This window comes from Meleagris gallopavo, chromosome 1 (assembly GCF_905368555.1).
Source record: "Meleagris gallopavo chromosome 1, MGAL_WU_HG_1.1, whole genome shotgun sequence".
Lineage (NCBI taxonomy): Eukaryota > Metazoa > Chordata > Aves > Galliformes > Phasianidae > Meleagris > Meleagris gallopavo.
The window spans coordinates 6,258,883-6,286,102 of record NC_139404.1 but is presented as its reverse complement, the minus strand read 5'-3'; the positions used below and the strand labels follow the sequence as shown (position 1 = coordinate 6,286,102).

The following is a 27,220-nucleotide window of genomic DNA, read 5'->3' as shown; positions in this document are numbered from 1 at the left end:
TTGGTTTGAAAAGTAAATTATTTGAGTATAGCTTTTCTTCTTCCTTTGCAAATCCTATCCCTTCTGCTCTGAGAGCAGGATCAAATCTGGTTAACAAGAGTCTAGCACTGATTCATGAAAACACCCTAATTTCATGTTTCAAACCATCATAAAACCACACCTTTTTCAGTCAGGTTTTCTAATTCTTGCATTTTCTAAATGAAGCCATTTTGCACAGTCTGTCATATCCAGTCAATCTAGAAAGGGATCTCAAGAAGGTTCTACTACAAGGCATATACAGGTAAGTGACACCTTTTGATATTGTGATGTTTTGATGTTCATTGTGATGTTGTGATGTTGTGATTCTTTGAAAAACTAGTTGGTATTAAGGAGACAAAGTTTTAAAAAGTTGTAGTGTGCAAATGTATGATACTTTGTTCTATTCTATGTGTATTTATGGATAACTAAAAAATAGTGAAAGCTAGATCAATGTTTCAAAATGACAAAGAGAAAGAAATGAATTACTGAAGTAACAGGAGGAATAAGACAGAAGGTGACGAATGGAAAAAGGCAAGAACATGCCAGAGGAGACAGAAAATTTGGGGAAAAAAGAAAGGGATGAAGAAAATCTCTCTTGACAGACAGAGGGGACAGAAATAGCCCCTTTCATCAGGCAGGAACAGAAAGCACTGTATACATTCCAACCTGATTCACATGGCAGGAGCCACCAAAAGCAGGAAGGGAGCCTTGAATCAATACAACTTGATCCTCAGAAAACAAAGAGCTTGTAGGCAATGGGACTGAATGAGGGCAAGAGAACAATCAGAACCAAAAGGAACAGAAAACAGTATTTTCAGCAGCCAGAAGAATTACAGCAAAGTGCAAAGCCTCCTGCTTAGAGTCAGACTTCCATCCCTGGATTTAACACGTCTCTTTCTCAGTACAGAGCAGTGTTTCAATATAAGGTGGCTGAAGCTGCCATGCACGTACAGACAAACCGCTGCTTCAATCACTGGTTCTGCAGAACTGGCTGATGCTGAGCTCCTGTAAACATCGATGATAAGATCAAGTGACGGACTGAAAGTAACACCTGAAACACAGTCATTCACAACTTTCATTTTGGGGGAAATAAACGCAGGCAAAAGCAGCAGGTGGTGTAGCAGCTGAGTATATCTAATCTTTTAAAATACTGATGTTCTTTACCACGTTATACTGGAAAGAATAGCCATCTGGCACCTATCGTTCTTAGTCCTATAAACACTTCATATCAAATCGAATATTTTGAGTGACATCCTTTGTAATGATTAGAGCAGGTTTTAGAAGTGACAGGCCTCAAAGGTGGAACTCTGAATTTGAGTCTAAGACAGTGTTTGCTTGGATACCTGCAGGATCAGAGCCACTCACTCTCTAGAGGACATGACTGTGCATAAAAGGTTTGTATTCTGAGTGACACAGAAAAAACATCAACTCGTGTGCCTTAAAAGTGATCTGCAAGCAGAACTGGAAATGCCATATGCAACAAAATATATGTTAAATTCTTGCTCCACAGAAGCCAAGCCAAGCCATAGCACAAACACAAATTGAAAAAGAAACAGGCCAAAACCAGGTTTTCAAATTATTTTTAATACCAACAGACTTCAACTAACTGCTTTCATTTGAGTTAGCAGGATGCATAATTCCGTAAAGTCAAAGTCAAGCTCTTCAGAGTAGCACTTGTGTTCTTATGTGAATTTTAAAGTTTCGTCTAAAGGGGCTTAGGGTCCGTAGCAAAGCACCGTGCTTCAAAACTTTCAGGCACTTTAAGTCTATGTTTGCCAATTCCAAGCCTAGGTCTTTATTTTCAAAGCCATTGGCATTCTGAAACCTTGCTCTGTCAGGGCTTACCGCTCTATTATGACTTGTCATGCTGCTGACAGCAGAAGACCTACTGCTACTGGGATTGTGATCACCAGCCAGATACACTGGGAGAACCTAAATAGTTTTTCACCCAAAGTGGCATCAATATGCACACTGCCTGCTGAGCTGAGCATATTCTGAAAAGGTGTGAAATCCAAGAAGGAATCTTGAGGGGTCGTCAAGTTCATTCTGTTGTCCCAATGCAAGATTCAAATCTCACAAGGCTGATTAAGCTAGGAGTCCATTGGTATCATAAGAGCAGACAGTTAACAGAACTTGAAGACAGAGAGATTTATTTCAGTAAGACGTTACAGTTGGTTCCTATAATCCTGTGCATATGCTGTATGTTCTGCTTAATTTTTTAAAATGGTCTTTTACTGAAGAGAGTGATTTTCATAAGCTTCATAGCTAAAAAAAAACAAACAAAAAAACAAAAAAAAAAGGCACAGCACACTGAGAAATAACTGCTGATGAAAATCTCATATTTTTTACATTAGGAATTCTTGTACTCTTTTGAAGTTCAGTAGGTAAGACTGCAATGTTTTAGCGAATAGGATACTTTAAAATGGAATGTTAATACTCTGTTCTTTTGTCAATGGATCCGTGATACTGCTGCCAAGGAATGTCAATGGCTGTGCAGAATGCTCAGCATCCTCTGCAGTACATCTACCCTAAGTGCAGCCCTGATGTGATAAGCTGCTCATTGTGAGGTGTAATTCATGAGTATCTTCACTTCCATGACTCCAGTTGCAACTGTAAGAGGCTAATACAACTTCTGAGCTTAAACACAGTCCAGGTCATCTTCTGAGGTTAATCACTGAGCATTACTTTTCATCAACAGATATACCAGCTCAGAATATAATTAAATGAAAAAGTCTAGACTGTAACATACATGTGAGTCCAAGCCCAACAGAAACCCAAACATGCCTTACATCTCTTCAAGTTCACACTCAGCAAGCAAACTGCAGCTTTTGCATTTAAAGTACAAATGGACTTGACCCAGACAGGTTTTCTACCACACTGCTCATCCTACCTATGTGACATGAAAGAAAAATCAATGGGGTAGGGAATCATGTGAAGCTGTACTGGGGCTGATTGATGACTAGATGAAGGACTACTTTTGAGGCCTGCACAGAGATAACAGGTGTCAAAAACTTGCAAAAGACACATTGAGATTTACCTGCTTCCCAAGGCACAGTCCTGCATAGACACAGGCAACGTCTCGTGCACATCCATGAAATGCCATGTAGATTTTTAAGCATTATAAATAATAATGATACAGATTCCTCAGACTAAGAACTATAATAAACATGGAGTGTTACTGGTGATGATACTGCCGGATTTGTGTGTGGGAGTAGTGATAAAACAAGTAGGATATCACTGTCAGCCACTTGGAAAGCTGTGATTTTAGAACTGTTCCACGGCCTAGTTATAGTATTACAACAGGAAACAATGAGCATATGGGAAACAAAACCAATGATGTATAGTCTGTGAATGTATGCAATAGAGACGAGATGGTTTAGATGAAGCAAAGAGCTCCCTGTGGAAGACATTTATCTTAACTAATTAGCCATTTGGGGAGGAAACAAATCCCTAGCTTGAGGAAAGCTAAGTATGTTTTTATATTCTAACAGCTTCTGAAATTTTAAATAAGACAATTAAGACTTTAAATTGGAATGATTCAGATCCAACTTCAATATTTCTCTTGGGATTTTGGGGATACTGACAGGCTAGTTAATCAGTTACTTTCTGAAATGTATCATAAAGCAATAAATGATTTCTATTTTGTATTACACTTCCTCAGCATAAGAAAAGAAAAACAACAACAAAACATTTAGATAAGTGATTCAAGCTTGTACTCTCAGTGCTTTTAGCCATTTTCTCCAAAATGAAACAAATGTCAAATGCTACCATGCTCATGTATACATGCTCCAGATTTGCTAGATTCACAGAAATTACAAGTTCTGTTAGCATGGCTATTTGCCAGGTCAGAGGATGCCACTTTCAGGTTTTCCAGAAGTAACACTGCTTTAGCTATGTTTCCTCTAGAATCAGAGAGAACTCTGAGGAGAAGTCCATTAAAAATGGCAATATCTGCAGAGAAGATTTATTGATCTTAGGCTAACCAGTCAATAATTATTCAGCTCATCTAATCTACTCTGAAATAATGGAGTACTGCATTCACCTACTTGCCATGAAATGTTCTTGCATTACAAGTTTTTGTAAAAAATAGCATCAGAAGTTGAGAGCCCCGCAACTCATAGAAGTGCTTATTTTGAAGAGTTTATCTTTAGTAGATTGTACTAAGTTCCTTGATTATTATTTGAATAAAGTTTGTAAATATAGAATCATAGAACTGTTTGAGTTGGAAGGGACCTTTAAAGGCCATCTGGTCCAACTCTCCTGCAACGAACAGGGTCATAAACCACTAGGTAGGTGCTCAGAGTCCCATCCAGCCCGGCTTTGAGTGTTTCCAAGGACAGGGCATCCACCACTTCTCTGGAAAACCTATTCTAGTGCCTCACCACTCTTATCATAGAAAAATCTTTTTCCTCATATTCAGTCTAAATCTCCCCTCTTTTAGTTTGAAACCAATTCCCCTTGTCCTATCACCACAGACCCTGCTAAAGAGCCTGCCCTCTTCCTTCCCACAGCCCCCCTTTAGATACTGAAAGGCTGCACTCAGGTCTCCAGGCTGCACAGTCCCAACTCTCTCAGCCCTTGGATCATTTGTGTGTCCCTCCTCTGGACGCGCTCCAACAGGTCGTGTTAATACACGAACACAGGATTACTTAATATACTCTAAACATTTACTGAATGTTGCTTTCTTTTCTACCATTCCTGGATGTCATTTAGTAGTACTTTTAATTACTGTTTATTTTAATCTAATGCTTCTAAAGTGAAATCACACTACCTTGCTACTTCAAATTCCCTCGTAACCACAATGGTTTTCTTTTCACACCAAACTAACCGCTTTCTGGTAATGACATCACTGGAGATGTCTCATATCCTCAAACAGCTGTTTGTCACATTTCTGTACTTCTTCCCTTCTGGTTTTGTTTGTAACCGAGGTGAGCGCCCGATGCAAAGCACAGCCATGAATATGGATGTGTATCTTGTTTGTGGCGAGTGGGAGGACTCCGGCATGGAAACTTTTTAAGGAATAGGCAGGGTTGGAATCAAAGCTGTCCCTTTAGCAATGTGCTAGAATGGGCACTGTGGTCTGTCCCTTTATTTCCATGTACGAACTTACGAACACCACCCATCAAGCTGTGTTTCAACCTTCCAGTATCTAGCATCGGTGTGTCAGAAAACTGAAAAAGGATCGGGGCTTTGAACACGAGGGTCTTGGTAGCTACGATGGATGAGGAAGAGTCCTGCTTGCTGCTTTTCCCCTGCTACAACAGAAGCAAGGCGCAGTGGCAATGGAAGTGGGTGCTGGGCTTGGCCATGGAGCCATACACGTGAGTCTCGTTGGACTCCCAACGGCAGCCCCAGCCTCGCCGAGGCACGGCTCCTTCAGCCGTGCCACCAACCCGCCGGCGCTGCCCGGCCCTCGTTGGGAGCCCAAAATGGCGGCGGACGCAGCGGGGAGCGGAGCCGGGCCGGGCACCTCCGCGCCTCGCTGTGAATGCAAGATGGCGGCGGCGGCGGGCCGGCCCTGTGGGACGGCGCCGGGCGGGGTGGGGCGGGGGCGGGCAGGGTTTCCATAGCGGCGGTCGCCGGTGTCACGCCGGGGCACTTCCTGGTTGGAGGCCGCCGCTCCTGGGGCAGCAGAGCGGGGAAGTGGCGCTGAGGGAGGAGGCGGACGGAGGCCCTGGGAGGAGGGAGAAGAGGAAGGCGAGCAAAGGTACGGACGACGCGGCCATTGTGCGCCCCCCCCTCGGGGTCGCGGGTCGGACCCTTCCATTCTCGGGGCGCTTTGCGGGGGGAAACGCCTCGTCCGACCTCTCCAATGAGGCGGGCGGGGGGGAACTGAGTTCCTAGAGAGCTGAGGGGAGGCGGGCGCTACCATCCTCCATCGGGAGGGGGGGCCGGGCTGCGCGCACCCCCTGGAGCCGGGGAGGTGGGAGTGGCGGGAGCCGGCTCCGGGATGGTACCGGGGTGCTCCAGGCTGTTCCATTTCCAGCGTGGGGGTGTGCGCTTGTGGGGAGCTCTGGGGAGTTGGCCGAGCCGAGTGTGTCGGGGCAGTGCGAGGGAAGCCTCGCTGGAGATGCCCCTCGGTCCCTTTGTGAGGTTGGAGCGAGGTGCAGGGGCTGCCACGGGGGGGATCTCCAAAGAGGGGCCGTGTGGGAGAGGGGTGCCGGCCCTGCGAGGGGCTGTGGGGTCTGCGCCGCTGTGGGACTGGGGCTGTGGGGTCGGGGATCACTGCTGTGGGTTGAGGGCTTCTCGATGCCACCCTCCCTGTCAGGGTAAGGCCGCTGTATGGCTCCTGTTGGGAGCAGGGAGGATTTGGATGTTTTAAACTTGTTTTAATCGGACTTCCAGGCGCTGGTGCATTTTGTACCTGCTCCCTCCTGTGCTTTTTGTAAGGCTTTAGCTGAAAGCAACAAACCTGAGAGCTGCAGTGCGAGGCAGTGGATCCGCTGCCCCGGGTGCTTCGCCCCGCACAGCCCTCTCTTCAGCTTCCATCCCCGCGGGGCTACCAGCAGAGCAGCCAGTTCCCCGTGTTGTGTTTCCCTCTGGAGTGGATGTCTGTCTGCAGGAAACCACCCGAGGTTTGTCCTGGGCTCTGTCAGGCAGGCAGAGCCAAGTGCTGACATACAGCACCTCTGCCCAACTCCTGTATAACAACTTTCCGAATAATAACTTTCTTTGCGCAGCTCTCGGTTAGGAGCAGGTAGCTGCACAGAAGGCAGGCTGTTAGCACGGCCAGTTTTTGGTTTTTTTGTTGCTTTAAAGTGAGACGAAACTGAGGCTGTCAGCCTTGTTCACAACGAGGATGTTTTGTGGAGGATCCGTTCAGTCAGAACGCTCTTTTTAACGAATTGCTCGGTGTGGTTATTAGCTCGGTGTGTTATCTTGGGAGCTGGAGCTGCTGTGTGACAGCCGAAACTCAAACTCGTGTGTATTGCAGGCAGCGGCCAATCGGCAGTGCCTGAAACTGAGGCACTTCGCTTTGTAGTGTAAATATTCCTGCTCTGAACAAAGGAGTGGGTGTGCCGTGTGCTGTTTCGTTTGTACCTCTGTGTGCTTCCTCGTTTGTGGCCAGTCCGTGGCTTGGTGGAGCCCCATAAGTAGTAGAATCATGGAATGGTTTGGGTTGGAAGGGACCTCAGAGATCATCTCCTACTTGTGCTTTGCGAATGTTACATTCTTGCTGTCGTGGGCATGGTGCTGAGCTAGGATGTTGGGAAGCCAGGTGCTATGTTTGGAATTTTTATTACGTTTTTTTTTGTTAATAGCTGTGCTACTACATGGTTTAGTCTTGCTTCTTTGAAGCTTCTCTTAGCTGATTATAACTCTGAAATTAATTCAGCCTGGTTGCTGTGTGAAGTGAGCATTTAGTACTGCCTTTTAAGTAGCTGTTCCGCTGCCCTCTGAGCATACAGCATGGAAACCAATCATTCCAGACATACTGTTGGCAACTCAGCTACCTACAAAACCTTAAAACATGTTTCTGAAATCTCTGGCTCTGTTTTCTTTGGGGGGCAGTAACATTTTGCTTTAAAGAAGAAAGTAAATAACAGCAGAATACTGCTTTTTGCAGGCAGGCTCTTTTTGGCTATTTTGTCATTGACATGTTCGGTTGTATGATGGTCCTTTAATTTCTGTGTCTTGGGAATTGGGGAATATAAATCTATAGTGTAAACTCCTTAGTATCCAAGTTAAACAGATGCTACAATAATGTAATCGCAGATGAGACTTGAATCCTTAAAAGTCTTTTCTTTCGATAGAATCATTGTGCACGGAGTCATAATGTGCTATAACTTACTTTCAATCTGGTTTACATTCATTATTATGAGGCAGAATACTGGGTAAAAAGGAGACCTGACGTTTGGTGTGGAAAACTGAATACATTTCTAGTGTGCTCAAACTCGTGAAGAACTTCTCCCACCTCAGGCATTCCATTCAAACCTTAGTTAAAATGCTGATCGTTTTGCTACCATGGCAGTTGAGTAGTGCTAAGGGCTATTAAATGTCTTGTTAGTAGATGAGATGCTGGATTGGATACAAGGGTTAGCTCTCCAGGAAAAGAGAAAGATCAAAGGTATGTGTGTAAGTTATTTTTTTTTCCATTTTTTTTTAATAGCCTTGCTAATTGCAAGAGCACATCAGCTTCTGTCTTAAATAAAAGTGCAGATTTTCATGGTGATATATTTAAGCAAAATGATCAGCATACAGCGGTGGAAAGAAATAATGTTAATAGTATTAAGTCATGTTTGTGTACAGGAGAGAACATGGTAAACACTGACAAAAGTAGGGTTGTTGGTTAAGAGAGCAAAGTGATTTTAGTTCCATAACACACATCCTTAACAAAAACATCAATATTGTATAGCAATAGAATGTACTGACTTCCTGGTATTTGGTTAACTTTGGTTAACTCCTGGCTCTCCAATACTGCTTGCTATCATTATTTTCCAAATTACAAGTTCAAATATGTTTTTTTGTTTGTTTGTTTTGTTTTCAAACAGTCCAAGAAAATGGCCTTGAAGAAAATGCCCAAGTTACAAACAAGGGAAATATCATAAAACAAATATTCCTGCTGTTTCAAAGAAGAAAAACTAGATTTATTGGGAAGCATTTACTGGCTACTAAGCAGATATTAGCAATAGCTAAACAAAGTATGCAGATACAGAGAGCAAGAACATTTTGTACATGGAGGTCTGAATTGAAGTTGCTAAGATTTACTGAAACATTCACTTTTCATAGTTGCAATGTGTTTTTAGGCATATAGCTGCTAAGTTTAGGAGTATAACTGCTATATTCTTCACTACTTGTTTCCTTAGTCTTATGTGACTGGATTGTATAAATGATATGATGGACGATGATGCTATCATTAATGCAAAGTGATTTTCAGAGCTGGTGTTTTGTTTTTCCCCATGAACAGCCTTTCCCTGTACATACAAACAATAAAATAGCACATAATGTGGTGTCTCTGAGGCAAGGTTTGCTGAGCTCGTACTTAAAAACCAAGGTGAGATGATGCCTTTGGAAAAACACATTGAGTTGGAGATGCCAGTTGTCCAGGTGACTCTACATAAGATAGAAGAACAATTTGAGCGTGGGAGGTGTACAGAATTCCATCCAGAAGTGCTTTGGACCTGGGTGGAGTGAGTTCTGTAACATTCATTTGTTGTTCTGAACATAATAACTGTAATTAGTCCAGTAAATGATTAAATGTCATGCAAGTTACATTTGCTAATTTTGACATCAGCAATGAAAAGAAAACCGACAAGACTGCAGTTCTGATGACACATTTTAACTGGACACTTTATTTTTTATTAGACTGTGTGTGCTTATATGTTTAATTTAGCAACTACTGTGAGAGAGTTGCTGGAGCCTGCAATTCAAACTGTTGTTCATCAGTGATTGCACCATGTAATGGCTTTCTGTTTGTCTGGCTTTTTTTTTCTTTAATGTTTGTATACGTGTTACTTCATGTTACCATTTTCATAGAATCATTTGATTTGGAAGGGACCCCCAATGGCCACCTGGTCCGACTCCCCTGCACTGAGCAGGGACACCTACAGCTGGATTGGGTGCTCAGAGCCCTGTCCAGCCAGACCTAAATTGTCTTTGGGGACAGGGCATCCACCTCCTCTCTGGGCAAATTTTTCCAGTGCCTCTCCACCCTTGTTGTAAAAACTTCTTCCATATATCCAATCTAAATCTCTCTAGATTTAGTTTGAAACCATTTCCCCTTGTCCTATCACCACAGACCCTGCTAAAGTGTCTGTTCCCTTCTTTCTTACAGCCGCCCTTCAGATGCTCTCAGGTCTCCCCAGAGCCTTCTCTTCTCCAAGCTGAACAGCCCCAGCTCTCTCAGCCTGTTGTCATATAGAGGTGTTCTGTCCCTTGGGTCATTTTTGTGGCCTTCCTCTGGATGCACTCCAGCAAGTCCACATCTCTCCTGTACTGAGACTCCCCATCTGGATGCAGTGCTCCAGCTGAGGTCTCACCAGCACAGAGCAGAGGGGCAGGATCACCTCCCTTCACTTGCAGGCCACACTTCTTTTGGTGCAGCCCAGGATATGGTTGCTTTCTGGCTCACGTTTGGCACATTGCTGACTCATGTCCAGCTGCCATCCACCAGTAGTACCCAAGTGCTTTTCAGCAGGGCTGTGCTCCATCCTTACATCCCCCACCTTGCACTGATAGCAGGGATTGCCACAACCCAGCTGTAACACCTTGCACTTGGATATGCTGAACTACATGAGGTTCACCTGGGCCCACTGGTTGAGCCTGTCTAGGTTTTCTTCCCCTGATGAGCCTCTTTCCTACATTACCTTATCAGTGCAAAGAAATTGCTTGTTTTCAGTCTACAGTGTGCAGCATTACTGATGGCTTCCTTTTGGCTCTCAGAACTTTTTTTTTTTGCATGTTTTAGCAATTAGTACAGCAGTCTTCTTGTGATGTGAATCCAGTCCTATGATAGGTCCTCTACTTCTTTGGCTGCAAATCTGTACGTGTTTTTGCTAAGTCATGCTGCAGGATGCTAAAGTCAGCTCTCTCTCTCTTTTTTTTTTTTTTTTGTGTATAAATTATTTTTTAAGAGTTAAGAGATCAGAAGTGTTGAGACTTGAAATCTGAGTCAGCAGAAGATATGATCTCACTTGGCTGTCACAGGTGGCCAGGTTCAGCAAGTTCTGATTGGTTTGAAGAGAGGAAATAAGTCACATAATGTTCCTTAATTTACAGAAATGGTATTTGTGCTGATATTAGAGGGAAACTATGGCATAATAGCTATGTTTGTTTCTTCTTTTAATCACAACTGCGATGAAAAGTTATTTGAATATCGTGTTTCTATCAGATTGCTTTTAGCAGCAGGATGGAGATTATGTAATAATGTTAAAAACATACTTGCTGTGCTATCAGTGTTGAAGATTAAGCCCTGTGTGTTTCGCTCTGGGGAAAGCCAGGCCTTTTGATAGTGAATCCATATCTGCCTACTTAGATACCTTCGTCTCATTTTGGTTAGATATTGACTGATCTGATTGCTTACTGTTAGTAGAAATCCTAACTTTTTAGGTTTTGTTTCCAAGGAAGTGCTGGGTGCTGGTGCCAATCCGTATTTATTTATTTATTTTTTTTTGTAAATTGGTTTGTACTTCTTCTATATCAGTAGGTATGGTTTTCATTGCATCTTTTTGCTAGGTGAGGAAAACTCTACTCAAGGAAAACATGGCGTTGATGGTATTTTCAGTTACTACATCATAATGTTGTTTGTTCTGGTCTTTAGAACATCTGGTATCTTTTGAAAGTAGTCATCTTTCATGAACTAGTCCTTGCAAACAAGGTTATAATTTGAATGTCAAAGACAGTACACGTTTTGAGTTGATACTTCAGGATATATCTGTTAGTGTAAAGTTCCTCAATCATAACAAATACATCTGTGTTCCTTTAAAAAAACAACAAAAAAAAAAAACAACAAAAACTGGGCTAGTGAAAAGCTAATGGGAGAGTCTGTTTGTTATATATAGAGGTTACTTATTTGAAGTTGAAAAGTGATTAGTCTTTATTTTCTTACCATTACCAGGACATGTATACCTCTGAGAAACCTTCTCCAACAAGATACCTTGCTTCGAGACCTGGTTTGGATTACATGCGAAGAAGTTTCCAGTCATGAGTGAGTAAATTCCTCTATTAAGAAAAAAGAAACTGTTAGTTTGCATTTCAGAAGAATTGTCCGTCTGTTATGGGCTTTGGGAGGTAGCCCTGCTTTAAAACGGGTCTATGAATTTTGTCTCTTCATTTATTCAGTAATAAAAGCTGAGATCTGACAGGTACTATTTTTAACCTGCAAAATCTTGATCAATATGTGCTCTGTAAGACTTGTATGTTGGTAGTCTGGTGTCATTTTCGTGAAGGTGAGTTCTAAAACAAGCTGATGTTTGTTGTGTGTGGGTTTTTTTTTCTTTTCAATGTAAATAAAGTATACAACTCTGAGGGGAGAATGTCTTGGGTTTCTTAAAAACACCAAAAGATGTGAACGTCCAGTAAATTCAAATAGCTGGTGAAAATCCAATGTAAAATGAATGGACTTCATTTTATGGGAAAAAATAAATATATCGCTCAAATTCCAGTATGAAGCTCTGATCCCAAAGGAATTTTGGCACGTGTTAGAAAGATATGAGCCTTCGAAAAGTGTGACTTAAGATCCCTCCTGACAGAAAAAACCATGAAAGACACCAGAAGTTTTGTTTTGGATGGATCTGATGGTTAAGATGACTTCTTTTTATCAAACTGTTTTAAGTATTTGAACGTACTGTGTAAGTTTTGTGGATTTGAGAACTCTTGGCAGCAACATTACCTAGCCTTGTATGACACAGGAATACTGCTTTAACTTCATATGCACAGGAATATGTAAATAGCAGCTTAGTTTCAACACAAGTGTACTGAATCTGTTACAGAATGAGCATGTCTGTAGAATGATTATATCCTGTGTTAGTAAAATAAGTCCATTTGCTTGTCTGGAAGTGACTAAAAGAAGCTTGTTGGCTGAATTTCTTGTCAACTAAATAAAAATAATTGTACTTGACATCTGAAGGAAGAAAGTCATGGAGTAAATCTCGTTTTATGTTGGCAATTAGCAAGTCTTTCAGTAGCATTTTTTGATGTTTGCTAAATTTTAGGGTTCATGCTGAGTGCAAATAGAATTCTGTCTGTTTCACATATGACTGTTCACATTTGTTTATTTTCTGATGTTTAATGTTTACAGTCTTGCATAAATGACCTCTTTACACATGCAGTTTATTCACGTACCTGAATATCCTGACTTGTCAAACACTGCTGTGTTAATCATAATTCATTTATAGAATGTCTCATGTGCTGTCACTGCCTAATGGTCTTAATCATAACAAATACATATGTGTCTTTTTACCTTTTAAGTCATAGTTGCTTTGTTATATGTGACTCACTGAGGTATTGCTGTGATGATAGAGCAAAAAAATGCTGTCATTACTCGAGCAGAACACCTTTGATTTGATGAGACTTTGACATGCTTTCAGAATGGAGAGTTTGCTTTGTATTAGGAGGAATGAATATCTTTGTTGAAAGGGAAGATAACAGTGTAGCAGGGCTTTTGTGGTCATTTATAATAATGCTAAGCAAAATGCAGTCTCTTTGCAGAAGAACGTCACATTCCTGTGTTAGATTGGATGCTTAGGTCTGTTCTCAGTGGTGGGCTTCGAGGACACAACTGAAATGCTGCCCTTTAAAAGTATGGGTTAAAAAAAAATCAGATATTTATATTCAGCTGCTCTTGGGCTTCTTAACTTACAGTTTGCTTCAGAGAAACTTGACCTACAAGCTCAGCATGCATAGTTTCAGGCTCCTCTTTACTAAATACCTCAATCTGTAAAGTATTTCTCATCTTAAGAATATATGCACTTGATCCTTCTACCCACGTTGTTGACAGAGATGTTAGATAAATAGTGCCCATCCCATCTCCAGCTGATTGTTGAGCCACTGACTGTGGCTCTTGGAGTGTGACCATCCAGCCAACTTCTTGTTCGCTGAGCGGTGCATCTGTCAGATCCATGGCCCTCTGTTTTAGAGGGAAGGATGTTGTGTGGCGTTGGATGCTTTACACGAGTCCAGGCAGATGGTGTCAGTTGCTCTTCTCTTGTCCACCAGTGCTGTAACCCTGTCATAGAAGGGGTTACAGCAGATTTGATGGGGAATTTGCCTTTTGTGTAGTCATGTTTGCTGCCGTTGTCGTCTCCTTGCTTTCTGTGTGCCTTAGGATAGTTTCCTGGAGGATCTGCTGCATTAACATGCCAGAAACAGAGGTGAGATTGACGGGCCTGTAGTTTCCTGGCTCTTCCTTTTTTTCCTTTTTAAAAAATGGGGTTATGTTTCCCTTTTTCCAGTAGCTGAGAACTGCACCTGTCTGCTGTGACGTCTCAAAGATGAACAGTGGTTTTGCAACTTAAAAAACAAAAACAAAAACAAAAAAACCCCTAAGATTAAATGAGACGGGAGATTTAGGTTAGATATTAGGAGGAAGTTCTTCACACAGAGGGTGGTGACACTGGAACAGGTTGCCCAAGGAGGTTGTGGATTCCCCATCCCTGGAGGCATTCAGGGCCAGGCTGGATGTGGCTCTGGGCAGCCTGGTCTGGTGGTTGGCGACCCTGCACACAGCAGGGGGTTTGAACTAAATGGTCATTGTGGTCCTTTTCAACCCAGGCCATTCTATGATTCGGTGATTCTATGATTCTAACTTCATCTGCAATTCCTCAGAACCCATGGGTGCATCTCAGAGTTCAAGGACTTCCATCCAACTCAGGGTATTCTGTGACTTGCGCTCCTTAAAGTTCCTTGGATGATCTCAAACCTGATCTCCCTCTTCATGCTCCCAGTCCCCCCTGCCTTTACCTTCTGCTACTTAGGAAATGTGACTAGAACACTTGCTAGTGAAGGCTGAGGCAAAAAAAAAAAAAAAGTGGGGTAATACAGCCTTCTCCATACCTCTGTTATCCAAGTCTTCTGTTTCCTTTGTTTGTTTCAGGATACATTTTCACTGTGGATCCTGTCCTATATTACTCAGTATCAGAGAAGCACGTTGATACAGCTGTGCAGCTGAGCATTCATGGTAGTTTCTTATTCTTGGGCAATACAGGGAATCTCAAAACTGCTCAAACAAAGGTAGACTCTTTTAAAGCTTTTATTTCTGTTGAATGCCTTTATAAACGCCTGTTCTTGTAAATCAGACTGAGATTAATCCATATTTCAGGTTACACTGTGACATTTTGTGCCCCATAGGACAGTGAGGTCGCATGCTTAAAGGGTGGGTAAGAGTATGCAGTGTAGCCAAGTTAAATAATCTTGATTTATTTAATATATAAAGATAGCTTGTCAGAACAATCTTGACTGCGTCTGACCTGCCAGGAATGTCACACTGCAGAAGGACTTGTTTTAATCTTTTCCATTTTCTCTAGTTGTTGACATTTAGCTACCAGAAAATGTGTGGTATCGTGATAAATTCTTATGATTATTAACTGTGCTCTTTACGTTTGTGAGTTTTCCTGTGCTTTCTCCTTTGAAGGAAGGTCAGTGCAATGAACTTGTTTGAGCTGCTGCAGTGAGCTCAATTTGCAAACGATTCAAGTAATTGTTAGTGTATAATGTTGCAACAAGCTGCTGACATCTTCATTTTTTCCCTTTAAATGCATAGGATGCAGTGCCAGCTTCTTTTCCTTTTTTAATTCTGCTGTTACAAACTCTAAATAATAATTCCTTTCTGACTTTCTGTTAGTTTTGTTTCCCACACCCTAAAACCTTACACACTGCACACTGCTGTTCTTTGTGCTTTAGCATAATTTGTTTTCTTTGGGATTGTCTGAGGGCAGGAGCACGTTCCGTGTGTTTGGAGAGATGCTTTGCAATGTAACCTTATAGTTTGGAATTGGTCAGTGTGGTCTGGTAATGAGGTGGGAAACTTTGCTTTACCAGTCCAAATCAAGACCGCGATGGTGTGATTAAAGGCTGCCTCTGTCTGATGGCAGGTTGTCTCTCTTGACCTCTCATTAGAGCTGGCTTTCTAGCTTGTGTTCATGGAGGAAACCATTGGTTTTGTCATTGAAAAACAAAGAATGGAACTTTTTTTTTTTTTTCCCCTCCCTTCTTTTTGGTTCCTTGCAGAGTGTGTAAAGAAATAGATTTGGCTGTTGGTTTCTCTGTTCTGAGTAGTAAACTGAGAAGTAAAACAAATGACCTAGTTAGGCCAACTTTACATAATTATGCAAGTGTGCATTGCTATTTCTGATTTTGCAACTGAGAAAAGTTTTTAGAAACTCACACAGGACTTCCTAGGCTAGGAAAAGTCTGATTGAAATTGGAGGTGAGGGGGGGAAAAAATGGAACCAGTTTGCCCTCCTTGTGTGCCAGAATGGGTCTGTAGTGAGCTGAGCACTGAGACAAACTGTTCAGAAAACGCTGAGGAGCAGGTGATGTTCTGTGGCATCACAAAGTGCAGGGTGGTTGTGCGTTTTGGAAAAGGTGTTACAAGTAATTGTAAAGCTGATTAGTAGTTATGGGTTGTTTTCAGTCAGCTGAGATTGAGAGAAGGGTAAGTTCTGATTCATACAGAAAATTGCGTGCTGGGGAAGGAAAATGCAAAAGTAAGGCAAAATATGTTTATAATGAAGAGCCAAGTGATGTAAAAATCTTAGCTTGTAAGGTATTAAAATAATCTGATGGGTTTTTTTTGGTTGAACTAAGAACCCTAAATGCCCATTCATAAAATATAAGCTTAAAGACACAATATGCAAAGTGTTTTCTGTAACAATTGTTCTGATTTCACAGTGTAATTATTTCTAGCCTTTAGAAATAGTGTCTTTGGAGAAATATGGACACTACTGCCTCCTGGGTCATCTGTACCAAAATTTGAAGTAGTTCTTCATGAACAACTGATCCAAGGTCTGAATGATAAAGAATAATAAGTCATAAGGGTCAGAGGTCCGGATAGAAGATTGGAAAAAAGCTATATTTGAAGACTGAAGACACGTGTAAAAATATATTAAGAGTTTAAGAGTTGAGTTGTAGGTCTTATTACTTATTATCTTGGGATTTTTCACTCTTTTCCAGATCCTTAAATTAGGCAGCTCGCTCATATTGCTGACTTGTAAAAATTGCATCACTGATAACGTTATGATTTTTCTTGCTTACATTTGCTCTGCTTTTTCTTGAAACTATCTTGAAACTATCAACTGTATATTCTAATATTATATAACTGTACACATTAACACTTAATTGATTGCAGTTCCTGCATCAGAAGAAGCAGCAATGTAGGAACTCCTATGGCTTCAAGCTGCACCAGGTGAGATTTAGGCTGGATGTTAGGAAATAGTACTTCTCTGAAAGAGTGGTCAGGCAGTGGAATGGGCTGCCCAGGGAGGTGGTGGAGTCACTGACCCTGGTGTTGTTCAAAGAACGTTTGGATTTTGTGTTGAGGGACGTGGTTTAGTGAGAACTATTGGTGATCAGTGGATGGTTGGACTGGGTGATCCTATGGGTCTTTTTCAACCTTGATTCTATGATTCCTATTTTTTTTTTTAATTTTTATCTTTTGTAGTGGGAGGATAAAGCATGAAAATCCATGTGTACTAAGTAGTACAAAGTTGGTTAGTTCCTGAAGCTAGCAGCTGGGAGAAATGCTTTCTGTTCTTAGTCTTACTTCACTGTTATTTCTTGTCAATATTTTTCTTATCTGTTTTCCAGATGTGCCTGTCCTTGATGGTGCTGCTGGTAGTGCTCAGGGAGGCAAATGTGCTGGAAACAGTTTTCTGACTTGAAGTGCAGATATAGAGGTCACAGTTGATGAGTCAGAGAAGCTTCTGTCAACTTGCAGAAAAGCTTTCGACGCAGTTGAGTTTAGTGTGAAAGATCTGGCTTGTAGGGACGGCCAGGAGTGAAGTGTGAGGGTCTTCACAATTTGATGTCCCCCTTGAAGTGTTGCCCTTACCAGTAGAGTTGATGGTATTCTTTTTTTCCCTGTCTGAATTCCTTCACGCTGGTGCCACAAGGAGAAACACATGAGGTTGGTTTGGGATGGATGGGCTCCCACGTCTGCTTACTGCACAGCTGCAGGAATGGTTGTACTGCTGCAATACTGAGAGCAAAGCCAGGAGTGGGAATGAGTGGTTCTGTCCAGTGTTAATGGTGTTGTTTAGTAATGCAGTAATCATCCTGGATACTAAGTGAGGAGAGGCATCTCCAGAGGGCTAATCAGATCTTAGATGACCCAGTTTCTCACCAATGCTGTAATTAAACCTCTCCTCTAAATACAGCGTTCACTAGTGAGAAGAAAATATAAACCACAATATTTTGCACATAAAGAGCTGATGCACAGTATTGAGGAAATATAGGTGTGATGTAGAAACAAACTTGTTTTCTTAATGTTCACCCTTTGTGACATTGGCTTATTTAATACATTGACATAATGGTGCAACTTTAGAGACCTTGTTGCTTTTTTTGGCAGTGTATGGTTATTTAAATCAATCAGAACACAAATGAAGAAAAGCTTTTGAAATTCACCTGCATTTAAACAGCCTTTGTAGATAAATATTTTCGTAATCCTTCTTTTATTTTTGATCCCTTCAGGATCCTTGGGACTGCTAATTTGTGGCTTTCCTTGCACTTAGACCTTATTTTTAGATTGGAAGAGGAAGACAAACGTTTTTGAGTTCGTGGGGCTCTTCTGTCAGTTGAAATCAGATGAAATACATCATCAGTCTCCCCAGACTGGAGTGAAGTCACTTTCTTTTCTTAAACTTTGCAGGAGGCTGCAGCTGCATAAAGGCATCTTATATTCAGAAACTGTTCTTCCAGGTGGTACATTGAAGCTCAGTGATCCAACTTTTTATTAGATGCCATCATCACAGTATTGCTTACTGTTTGCTGTTTTATTTAAATTAGTTAATGTATTGTAAAGCTGACTATTTTTATAACTTTTGCACAGATTTCCAATATTTTAATTGAAATTTAAAGCAGTTATTTACATATGGTTATCATAAAGGGAGTGTTCTGTTTAATGTTCTCTCTGTGGGTTTAAATTGATGGTTAATGGGGCTTCTCTACATAAAGTCAGTGCATTATGACACCTGCTTTTAAACCAACGTAATTTCTGTTTGTTAATTGAGATATTGGTGCTGGCTAACTGTTGTTAGCTATGAACTGACAGGAGAGCTGTGGCAGAAAATTCACCATTGTGGAATGGCTTAGGTTGGAAGAGGCGTTAAAGCCCATCCGGTTCCAACCTCTGCTGTGGGCTGGTTGTCCCCACCAGCTCAGGCTGCCCAGGGCCCCATACAGCCTGGCCTTGAGCACCTCCAGGGATGAGGCACCCACAGCTTCTCTGGGCAGCTGTGCCAGTGCCTCACCACCCTCTGAGTGAAAAGCTTTCCCCCAAAAAGAAAACCTCAATCTCCTCTCTTTCAATTCAAAATCATTCCCCCAATCCTATTCTGTAGTGTTGTTGGAGAAAGCCACTTAATGCTCCCTACTATTTCCCTTTTAGATAATTGCTCTTTAGATTTATTCTTTGTCATGGTTTCAAGGGAAAGCAGGGTTAGGTTATGTACAACTTACTTTAAGATTAACTTTGTGTGCCCCCGAAATTGCCAAGATAATATAAATGTATGCATTATTACAAGTTATATTTATAAACGTCTAACATGTAATGGATGTTTAAATATACAATATACTTTTCTATCATAGCATCGTAGAATGGCCTGGGTTGAAAAGGATCACAATGATCATCTAGTTTCAACCCCCTGCTGTGTGCAGGGTCACCATTCAGCAGACCAGGCTGCCCAGAGCCACATCCAGCCTGGCCTTGAATGCCTCCAGGGATGGGGCATCCACAACCTCCCTAGGCAACCTGTTCCAATGTGTCACCACCCTCTGAGTGAAAAACTTCCTCCTAATATCTAACCTAAACCTCCCTTGTCTCAGTTTCAGACCATTCCCCCTTGTCCCATCATTATGTTTCTGTTTATAAATTACATGCTTACATACACAGCTTCTTTTATTTCTGTATATATACAAAAGGAGATGGTCCTTATTCTAAATTTGCCTCTTGCTGTTTTCATTCATGGCCAGTGAGAACTACTAAATTATGACAAGTTGCTTTATATAGAATGCATGCCTTTGGCAAGATAATACTCCTCTGAGGCAGATTTTTTGGGGGGGATAAATTTAAATCTTATTCTCTATTGGGTCTATCTCTGAACTCCTTAAATAGAATGTCACACAATGATGCCTTTATTGTGGGTTGTTGGTATTCCTGCAGCAGAAAGAGCAAGTAGCAAGGAACACTGCAACCTTGTTCTCTGGAGTGAGTATCAAGTATCCACCACTATGTAAGCAATTCATAGGTCTGGGATCCTATTCATTCCTGTGATAAGTCAAGTGTGGTGTTTAAGTCCACTCTGAAGGGAAAGCATGGAGGAACTCAGAGCTAAAATACAGCCAAAAAACAAGAGCTGTGGGTGTAGATGTTTGGGCAGGCACCCACTTCTTTGCAGAAGGCACCGTGCAGCCACAGGACAGCGGTGTTTCAGTCACTGCAGAGAGGACATCCTAGAGGCTGCTGCATTAAACGCCACAGTCTTGTTTTAATTTCCCATTGAACTATAGAGGATTTGCAAAAGAACAGCTTAGTCAGATAAAGGTTTGAAATGGGCTGAAAAGCAGCATTGAGAAGTGATTTTAAAGACTTTCCTTACCTGTTGTGAGTCATGTGGTTCTCCCTTTGTGTGTAATTGACTAATGTACAGTATTGTTGGAAAAATGAAATTATTGCTGCTCAGTAGTGTAACTGTGTCACAAATAAGAAAAAAAGTGAGCTGTTACATCATTTAGTGTTGTTTCTCCTATGTTAATTTTCAAGAGACAAAATACCTGCCTGGCTGGATGTGCAGTTATTTTAAGCTAATTTGACAGTGTTTTAAAAGCCTGCTCTGATGTAATTTTTAATAGGGAACAACTTTGAATTGTAGCAGGGATGGAAAATCATAGAATCCTAGAATGGCTTGGGTTGAAAAGGATTACAAAGATCATCTAGTTCCAATCCCCTGCTGTGTGCAGGGTCACCAACCAGCAGACCAGGCTGCCCAGAGCCACATCCAGCCTGGCCTTGAATGCCTCCAGGGATGGGGCATCCACAACCTCCTTGGGCAACCTGTTCCTGTGCTTCACAACCCTCTGTGTGAAAATACTTTGGGTTGTAGTCATCAGCACAGTAATATGAGTGATCCCTGCAGAATTACTGGCTCTGTGACTGGCAATGTTCATTTAAATTTAAGATATTCCCTAAACTATCTGATCTGTTGTCTCATCTGTAGTCAGAGGATTTTTGCAGATGTTTGTGGAAACAAAGTAGTTGTGCTTAGATGATATCCTATCAAGCAGCTGATTATAAGGTTCATTTACTCTCTCATTGTGAAAGCACCCCTCTGTAATTAAGGGCTTTTCATTCTTAAAATTGCAACTGGACGAGATAGCACTGGCGTTTTTTCCAGGCTGTTGGTATCCCTGTTCTACCCTGTTCCAGATTGTTGAAGTATGCAGGGAGCTGTGTAGGACTTGCAGCCTGGCTTGTGAAGCTGATGTCTTGTGGGTTTTTTTTTCTTCTTTTTTTCCCCTTTCCACACTGTATGCTGTGTAACATAATCAATTATTATCTGAACCAGAAAGCACATCAATGTGCTGAAGAATCTGCAGTGCTTTTGGCCAGTACAGTCATTAATCTGAAAGAACGTTTATGTGAAAGGGCACTTTGTTTTAATAAAGCACTTTGGTTTGCCATAGGAGAGTATTCTTGAATGCAGCCTTTCTGTTTTACCCTTGAAAAGCTCTTAGAAAATCAGCCCAACTCCATGGCAGAGTGCTGACAGGCTCACTCAGAGCTCTTTTTTCAAGCAGGAGTTGGACTTCCCGGAATTTGTTAGGGACAGGAAAATTAGTCTCTAAATCAGCTTTGCTGCTTTCATTAAAAAGCTTATTTATTTATTTTCCCCAGAATTTTTACAGCCTTCTATGAGGACTTTTCTTTTGTGACGCTGCTATTTCTGAGTTGTACAAATGCTGTAATATCATAGCCCTCCTTCCCTGCTCTCCCCCAGACTTTCTGGCAGTGAGTTTGCCAGGTATAGCTGTTCTTATCAGCATTGCTGTGCTACAGCCATACTTTGTAGCCATGCAATTCTACAGATCCTGATTCTTCACATTCCTAGGAGAGGATAGATCTTACATTTCTTTGTTTCTGATTGTAAAAACTAGACAAACTTCTAGCATCTTCCCCCTTCCCCCCAATTATATCTAGTTACCACAAGAGTATCTGAATTACGTAGAGCCTGGTCTGGAAGATAGGAGAGGAAATATTGGTTTATAGTTAGTTGTGAAAAGATTAGGTGCAAACTAAGGAGTGTCAATTTTGTGTTATTGTTTTTGTTTGTTTGTTTTACAAAAATCATTCCCCCCCCCATATTATTTTCAATGCCAGAAGCAGCAACAAAAATGTCCACAGGTTTTCTTTCCTGCCGCGAAGTGGCAGGAAAATATTTCCTATCTCAAAGGCTTGTGAGTTACTTCAAATGACATTTCAAGATCTATTTATTCTCCAAACATTGAAATAAACTAAAAGAAACAATATCAAGCTCACTATGAAACTCTTGGTGGTTGTTTTTTTTCTTTTTCATCTATTGATTAGGAAGTGTAACATGAAAGTCGGAGAACTAACTCTTGCCAGGTATGTCAAGGCACTGTTATTTCTTAAGTGTTATCTGTGTGTTGTACAGTTAAGAATAGAGTAGCCTGAAGGCTAAATTGAGGGTAAATAGCACTGCTTTTTCTGTACCTATAGCCTGATGTTGTATCACTGGAAGTTAAGTTAATGTATCAAATTGCCTTACAGGTATGGGGTGAGTGTTGCAGTTCTGTCTCTTGCTCACTCTGTGGATAACAGTAGGCTGAAACTTGTTAGCATGATTTTAAATTCTCTATAGCTACTGAGAGAGCATGGAGAGCAGTAAATACACTGCAGTGTTCTAAACTTGGTGCTGAGGCACTAAGGCATGTACCATTCCTTTAGTTTTGCTCTTGTGGTAGGTAGGTAAGATGTTCTTCAGTTGAATAGCGTGGTTGTCTTAATATCAAGCTAACCAGTGGTGTTCCACAGGGGTCAGTGCTGGGTGCGGTCTTGTTCAGCATCTTCATCAGTGGACCTCAGTGAAGGCATAGAGTCCACCCTCAACAAGTTTGGTGATGATACAGAGCTGGGAGGAGTGGCTGATGCACCGGGAGGCTGTGCTACCATTCAACAAAACCTGGACAGACTGGAGAGTTGGGGAGGGAGCAGCCTGATGAGATTTAACAAGTGCAAGTGTAGTCTTGTACCTGGGGAGGAATAACTGTACGCATCAGTACAGGTTGGGGCTGACCTGCTGGAGAAGAGCGCTGCAGGTTGCACAGCAGGTTGGCTGTGAGCTAGCAATGTGCCCTGGTGGCCAAGAAGGCCAACGGTAGCCTGGGATGTGTAAAAAGAGTGTGGCCAGCAGGTCACCTCTCCTCTGCCCTGGTGAGGCCACGTTTAGACTACTGTGTCCAGTTCTGGGCTCCCCTGTTCAAGAAAGATGGGGATCTTGTAGGAATCCAGCAGAGGACCACAAAGATGATAAAGGGCTTGGAGCATCTCCTGTATGAGGGAAAGTTGAGTAACCTGGGTCTGTTCAGCCTGGGGAAAAAAAACAGGGTATTTAATAAATGTTTATAAGTGTCTAAAGGTAGGTGGGAGGCAAATGTATGAGGCAAGGCTCAAGGAGTAATGGCCTAAAACTTGAACACAGGAAGTTCCATACAAACATGTGGAGTAACTTCTATAAAGTATGGGTGACGGAGCACTGGAACAGGCTGCCCAGAGACGTTGTGGAGTCTCCTCTGGAGATATTCAAGACCTGTCTGGATGCCCACCTGTGTCATCTAGCGTACGATACCTGATTTGGCAGGGATGTTGGACTCAATGATCTACTGATGGTCCTTACCAACCCTACAGTTCTTGATTCTGTGAACAAAGTGTTCTGTTTCACACTGCTGCCTCTGATAAGCACTGGCTTGCTTATCTGTAGGCAGTGAGGCTGAGAGGCCCAGGTGATCCCACAAGACTTTTTCATTGATGGGGGAAGTAGGAGAATTCTTTAATTGCTGTAGTATATGTAGTTTGTAGGAAATAGGATTGGATTCAAAGCAAGTTTAACATTTTAGTTAGTGTGCACTACTAAATTAAATCCATTCTTAAGAACAGAGGCAAAACAAAGATAGCCTCAATTAGCTACTTAGCCAGAATTCATATTCCCACTAAAACTTTAGGATTATAAGTAGTCATGGTTAATGTAATTGTCATTTCCAATTTTAATCACTGTGCTTGGCTTTTAAAATACATTGCTTAAATATGCTGTAAAAGCGTATGCGTTTTCTGAGAAGAATGTACAAGGAGAGTGGAAGGCAGAAGTCTGAAAGGCAGCAGGTAATGGTGCCAGGCATTAAAATACAACTGCAGTAAGCAAACAGATCCAGGCACACTTCCTTACAGAAGGTGGATCACTTCTGACAATGGGACCTTCAGGGTAACTTCCTTCATTTACTTTTGTAGTGCTTACATCTTTCCTCTATTTGTAATAGTGTGACATCAGTATAAAGCTGTGTTCGTGTGCATAGATACTTGGGTAGTGGTAGACTAGCTGTAAGTGTTCAAAAACTTATGAACACTGGGCTTTTATTGCAGAGAAAAAATCCTTCTACAGATGATTTGCTACACAAGGCAAATACTCAGGCTTGATAAAAACGTGTGTGTTTTACAAATGGAAGGTGCAGCATTTCCTCAATTTTGCGTTTGCGAAGCTACCTCTCAATTTCTGGTGTGGCTTTTTTCCATATGTGTACATTTGGCAAAATATTTTTAATTATATCCTTTGGCTTGAAGTAATCTGTCAGTTGATACTACAATGACAACCAAAATCCAGGAAATGCAAAATTTCAGAAGTGCTTCATCTTCTTGGATAAAAAGAGATTGAAACCTTTCTCTTGTTGTAATTACGATGTACAATAATTACAATCAGATTTTTTGGAACAGTGCATCAAGGTGTATTTGAACACAGATATCTGATATTCATCTTCACTGCCGTGTGCTGTCTGTTTACCAGGAAGATGGTAAAACTGATCTGCCCAGGCAGTTCCCTTCTCTTCAATGTGGCTCTCTGGGAAAGTTGCTGTCTGCTCGTTATCATCTAGATCCACTTGCAGAATGTGTTGCAGCAAGAGCTGAGGGGGTAAAAAGAACATGACTTGAGTAACAAGGAGAACAGTAGGAGTATTGTGCAGTTGCAGGGTTTTGCAGTGTGTAGTTTCTTTCTTTAAAACTTCAACCAGTGCAGTAATGGCTGCCTAAGTTACCTATTCTTTTCTCTTTTTTTTTCCTCTTCCATTTAGCTTTTGTTATTTATTCTTCTTTCTTTTTTTTTTCTTTTCCTTTATTATATATATATAAAAAAAACCTAGAGCAGGTAGAATTAATATCATTGATCCTTCATTGAAGTTCTCTATCCTGATCCTGAATGTAATGAATGGTGTTCTCATGTGTTGAAGCAGAAAGAAAAAGACATCAGCTTTTTCAGATCAGAATGCCTTTTCTTTAATCAGTGCACTTATTAGTTTTTCACCCTCTGTCTAGGTCAAGCTTTTTTCTGTTTGTGGACTTGTAAAGACAGCTTGTAAAAGAGGGTCATCTGTGTTTGTTCAAAAACTGTGGCCATACTTTCATGCTTTGAAAATGGTAGCAAACCTAAAAAAAAAAAAAAAAAAATCAGTGAGCAAATTGAATAGAATTCAACATTTATTAACTCTATTGCTCTGTAGAATCCTAGATAGGCAGGGACTGATGACTTTGAGTATGGGAAGACTGCGGAAGGATGTGGATGGGATGAGTTCACATGTATGGCACTCAACCAGGCTAAATGCTGTGCATTGCACTTGGCTCATAACAACCTGATGCAACAGTATAGGCTTGGGGGAAGAGTAGTACCAGGGTGTGCTGGTTGTGGCTGGCTGCACATGAGCCAGTTGTGTGGCCAAGAAGGCCAATGACTTCTAGCCTGCATCAGAACTGTGGTGGCCAGGGCATTAGGGGAGTGATTGTCCCCTTGTATGTGGGCACTGGTGAGACCACACCTCAAATACTGTGTTTGGTTTTGGGCCCCTCACTACAAGAAGGATGTTGAGTTGCTTTTGTGTGTGCAGAGAAGAGCAATGAAGCTGGTAAAGGAACTAGAAAACAAAAGTTATGAGGAGTGACTGAGAGAATTGGGATTGTTCAGCTTGGAAAAGGCAGAGGGGAGACCTCATCGCTCACTGCAGTTGACTGAAAGAGGCTGCAGCTGCGTGAATGTTGGCTTCTTTTCTCAGGTGAGAAGAGATAGAATGCAAGGAAATGGTCTCCAGTTGTACCAGAGAAACTGAGGTTGGATATTAGGAAGAAATTCTGCATGGAAAGGGTGATCAGGCAATGGAATCGGCTGCCCAGCGAAGAGTTGTTGTCTGTCCCTGGAGAAAGCTGCATGTGCTGCTAAGGGACGTGGTTTGAGCAATGGGATGTGTTAGGTCAGGCTGATGGTTAGAATTGATAACCTTGAAGGTCTTTTTCAACACAGATGATTCTGTGCTTCCATCTGTCAGAAGACTGTGGCCATATTTCATCTATTTTTATGGAAGATTTACAGAATACATAGCCAAAAGCAGTCATTCTTTTTTGAAAAATGAATGCCTTGGGTAACAAACACAGTTCTATCACTAGTTTAGTTTACCGAAAGGCTACCAGAATTCTGGATCTGATTTCTTGAGAACGTTAGATTTTCTTTGCTTGTCTTTTTCCTGGTTCCCTACAGTTCATTACTGTCCAAGAATACTCTGTAGAAGATAACAAAGATTCAGAGATTTGTTGGGAGATGGGTGGGGGTTAGTTATTGATGTGAATTCTCCTGTTCTATCTAGAGTGGATTAGTTAATATCTGATGAATGAAAACTGTAGGCTTCAGTTCATGAATTGGAAAATTAATTGAAAATATTAGTGAGAAAGGCTGGATAACTCACTTTACTACTGCTTTAATAGTTATTTGTGTGAAGATATATTGCTTGTCCTAGAGCTCGATGCCTATTATTTTGAGATATTCATTTGAAGACCAGCTGTGACAGGAAAAGTCAGAGAGGAGTAATTGTAAAACAAAATGCTATTGATATTTTAGGTGTTGCTGTGACTTAGTTGCTGGGTAGATTGTACTGAACTGAGTCACTTTATGCAAGGAAGTATGTACTGGGAATTCACTATGCAAATGTTTTTATAATGGATTTTTCCTTCTTTTTCATATTTCAGGAGTCTTCTCCCAAATAACATATTTTATTTACATTTCCTTAATCATTTTAAGCTATTTTAATGCTGAAAATTGGTTATAAAATTATTGTTAGTGCTTAAAAGAAAATCTACTTCCTTTTCTGAGTTATTTTGCTCAGATGGGAGGGAGGCAAAGCAGTTCTGCTGTGTGTAGCTTCTTAAACTGCAGCTTTTAGAGCAAACTTTCAAATTGATCATTAAGAACAACTGCCTTTGCTGTTTCTGGTGCTTGACTTT

General features: G+C 41.3%; 1 protein-coding gene across 3 annotated transcripts in view; it reads left to right on the top strand.

Moving 5' to 3' along the window:
• Positions 1-5,571: 5,571 nt before the first annotated feature.
• Positions 5,572-27,220, top strand: part of USP6NL (USP6 N-terminal like) — a 113,475-nt gene continuing 91,826 nt past the window's right edge. Inside the window, exons 1-2 of one of the 3 annotated variants that reach the window (XM_085215741.1) lie at positions 5,572-5,725; positions 11,576-11,665. In XM_085215741.1, the coding sequence (XP_085071867.1) occupies positions 11,662-11,665 (4 nt within the window). In that variant the 5' untranslated portion in view covers positions 5,572-5,725; positions 11,576-11,661. Of the gene's footprint in view, positions 5,726-5,952; positions 6,112-6,249; positions 6,594-11,575; positions 11,666-27,220 lie in introns of those variants that run through there. The other 2 variants (XM_003201861.5, XM_019619149.3) reach the window with 2 other exon arrangements.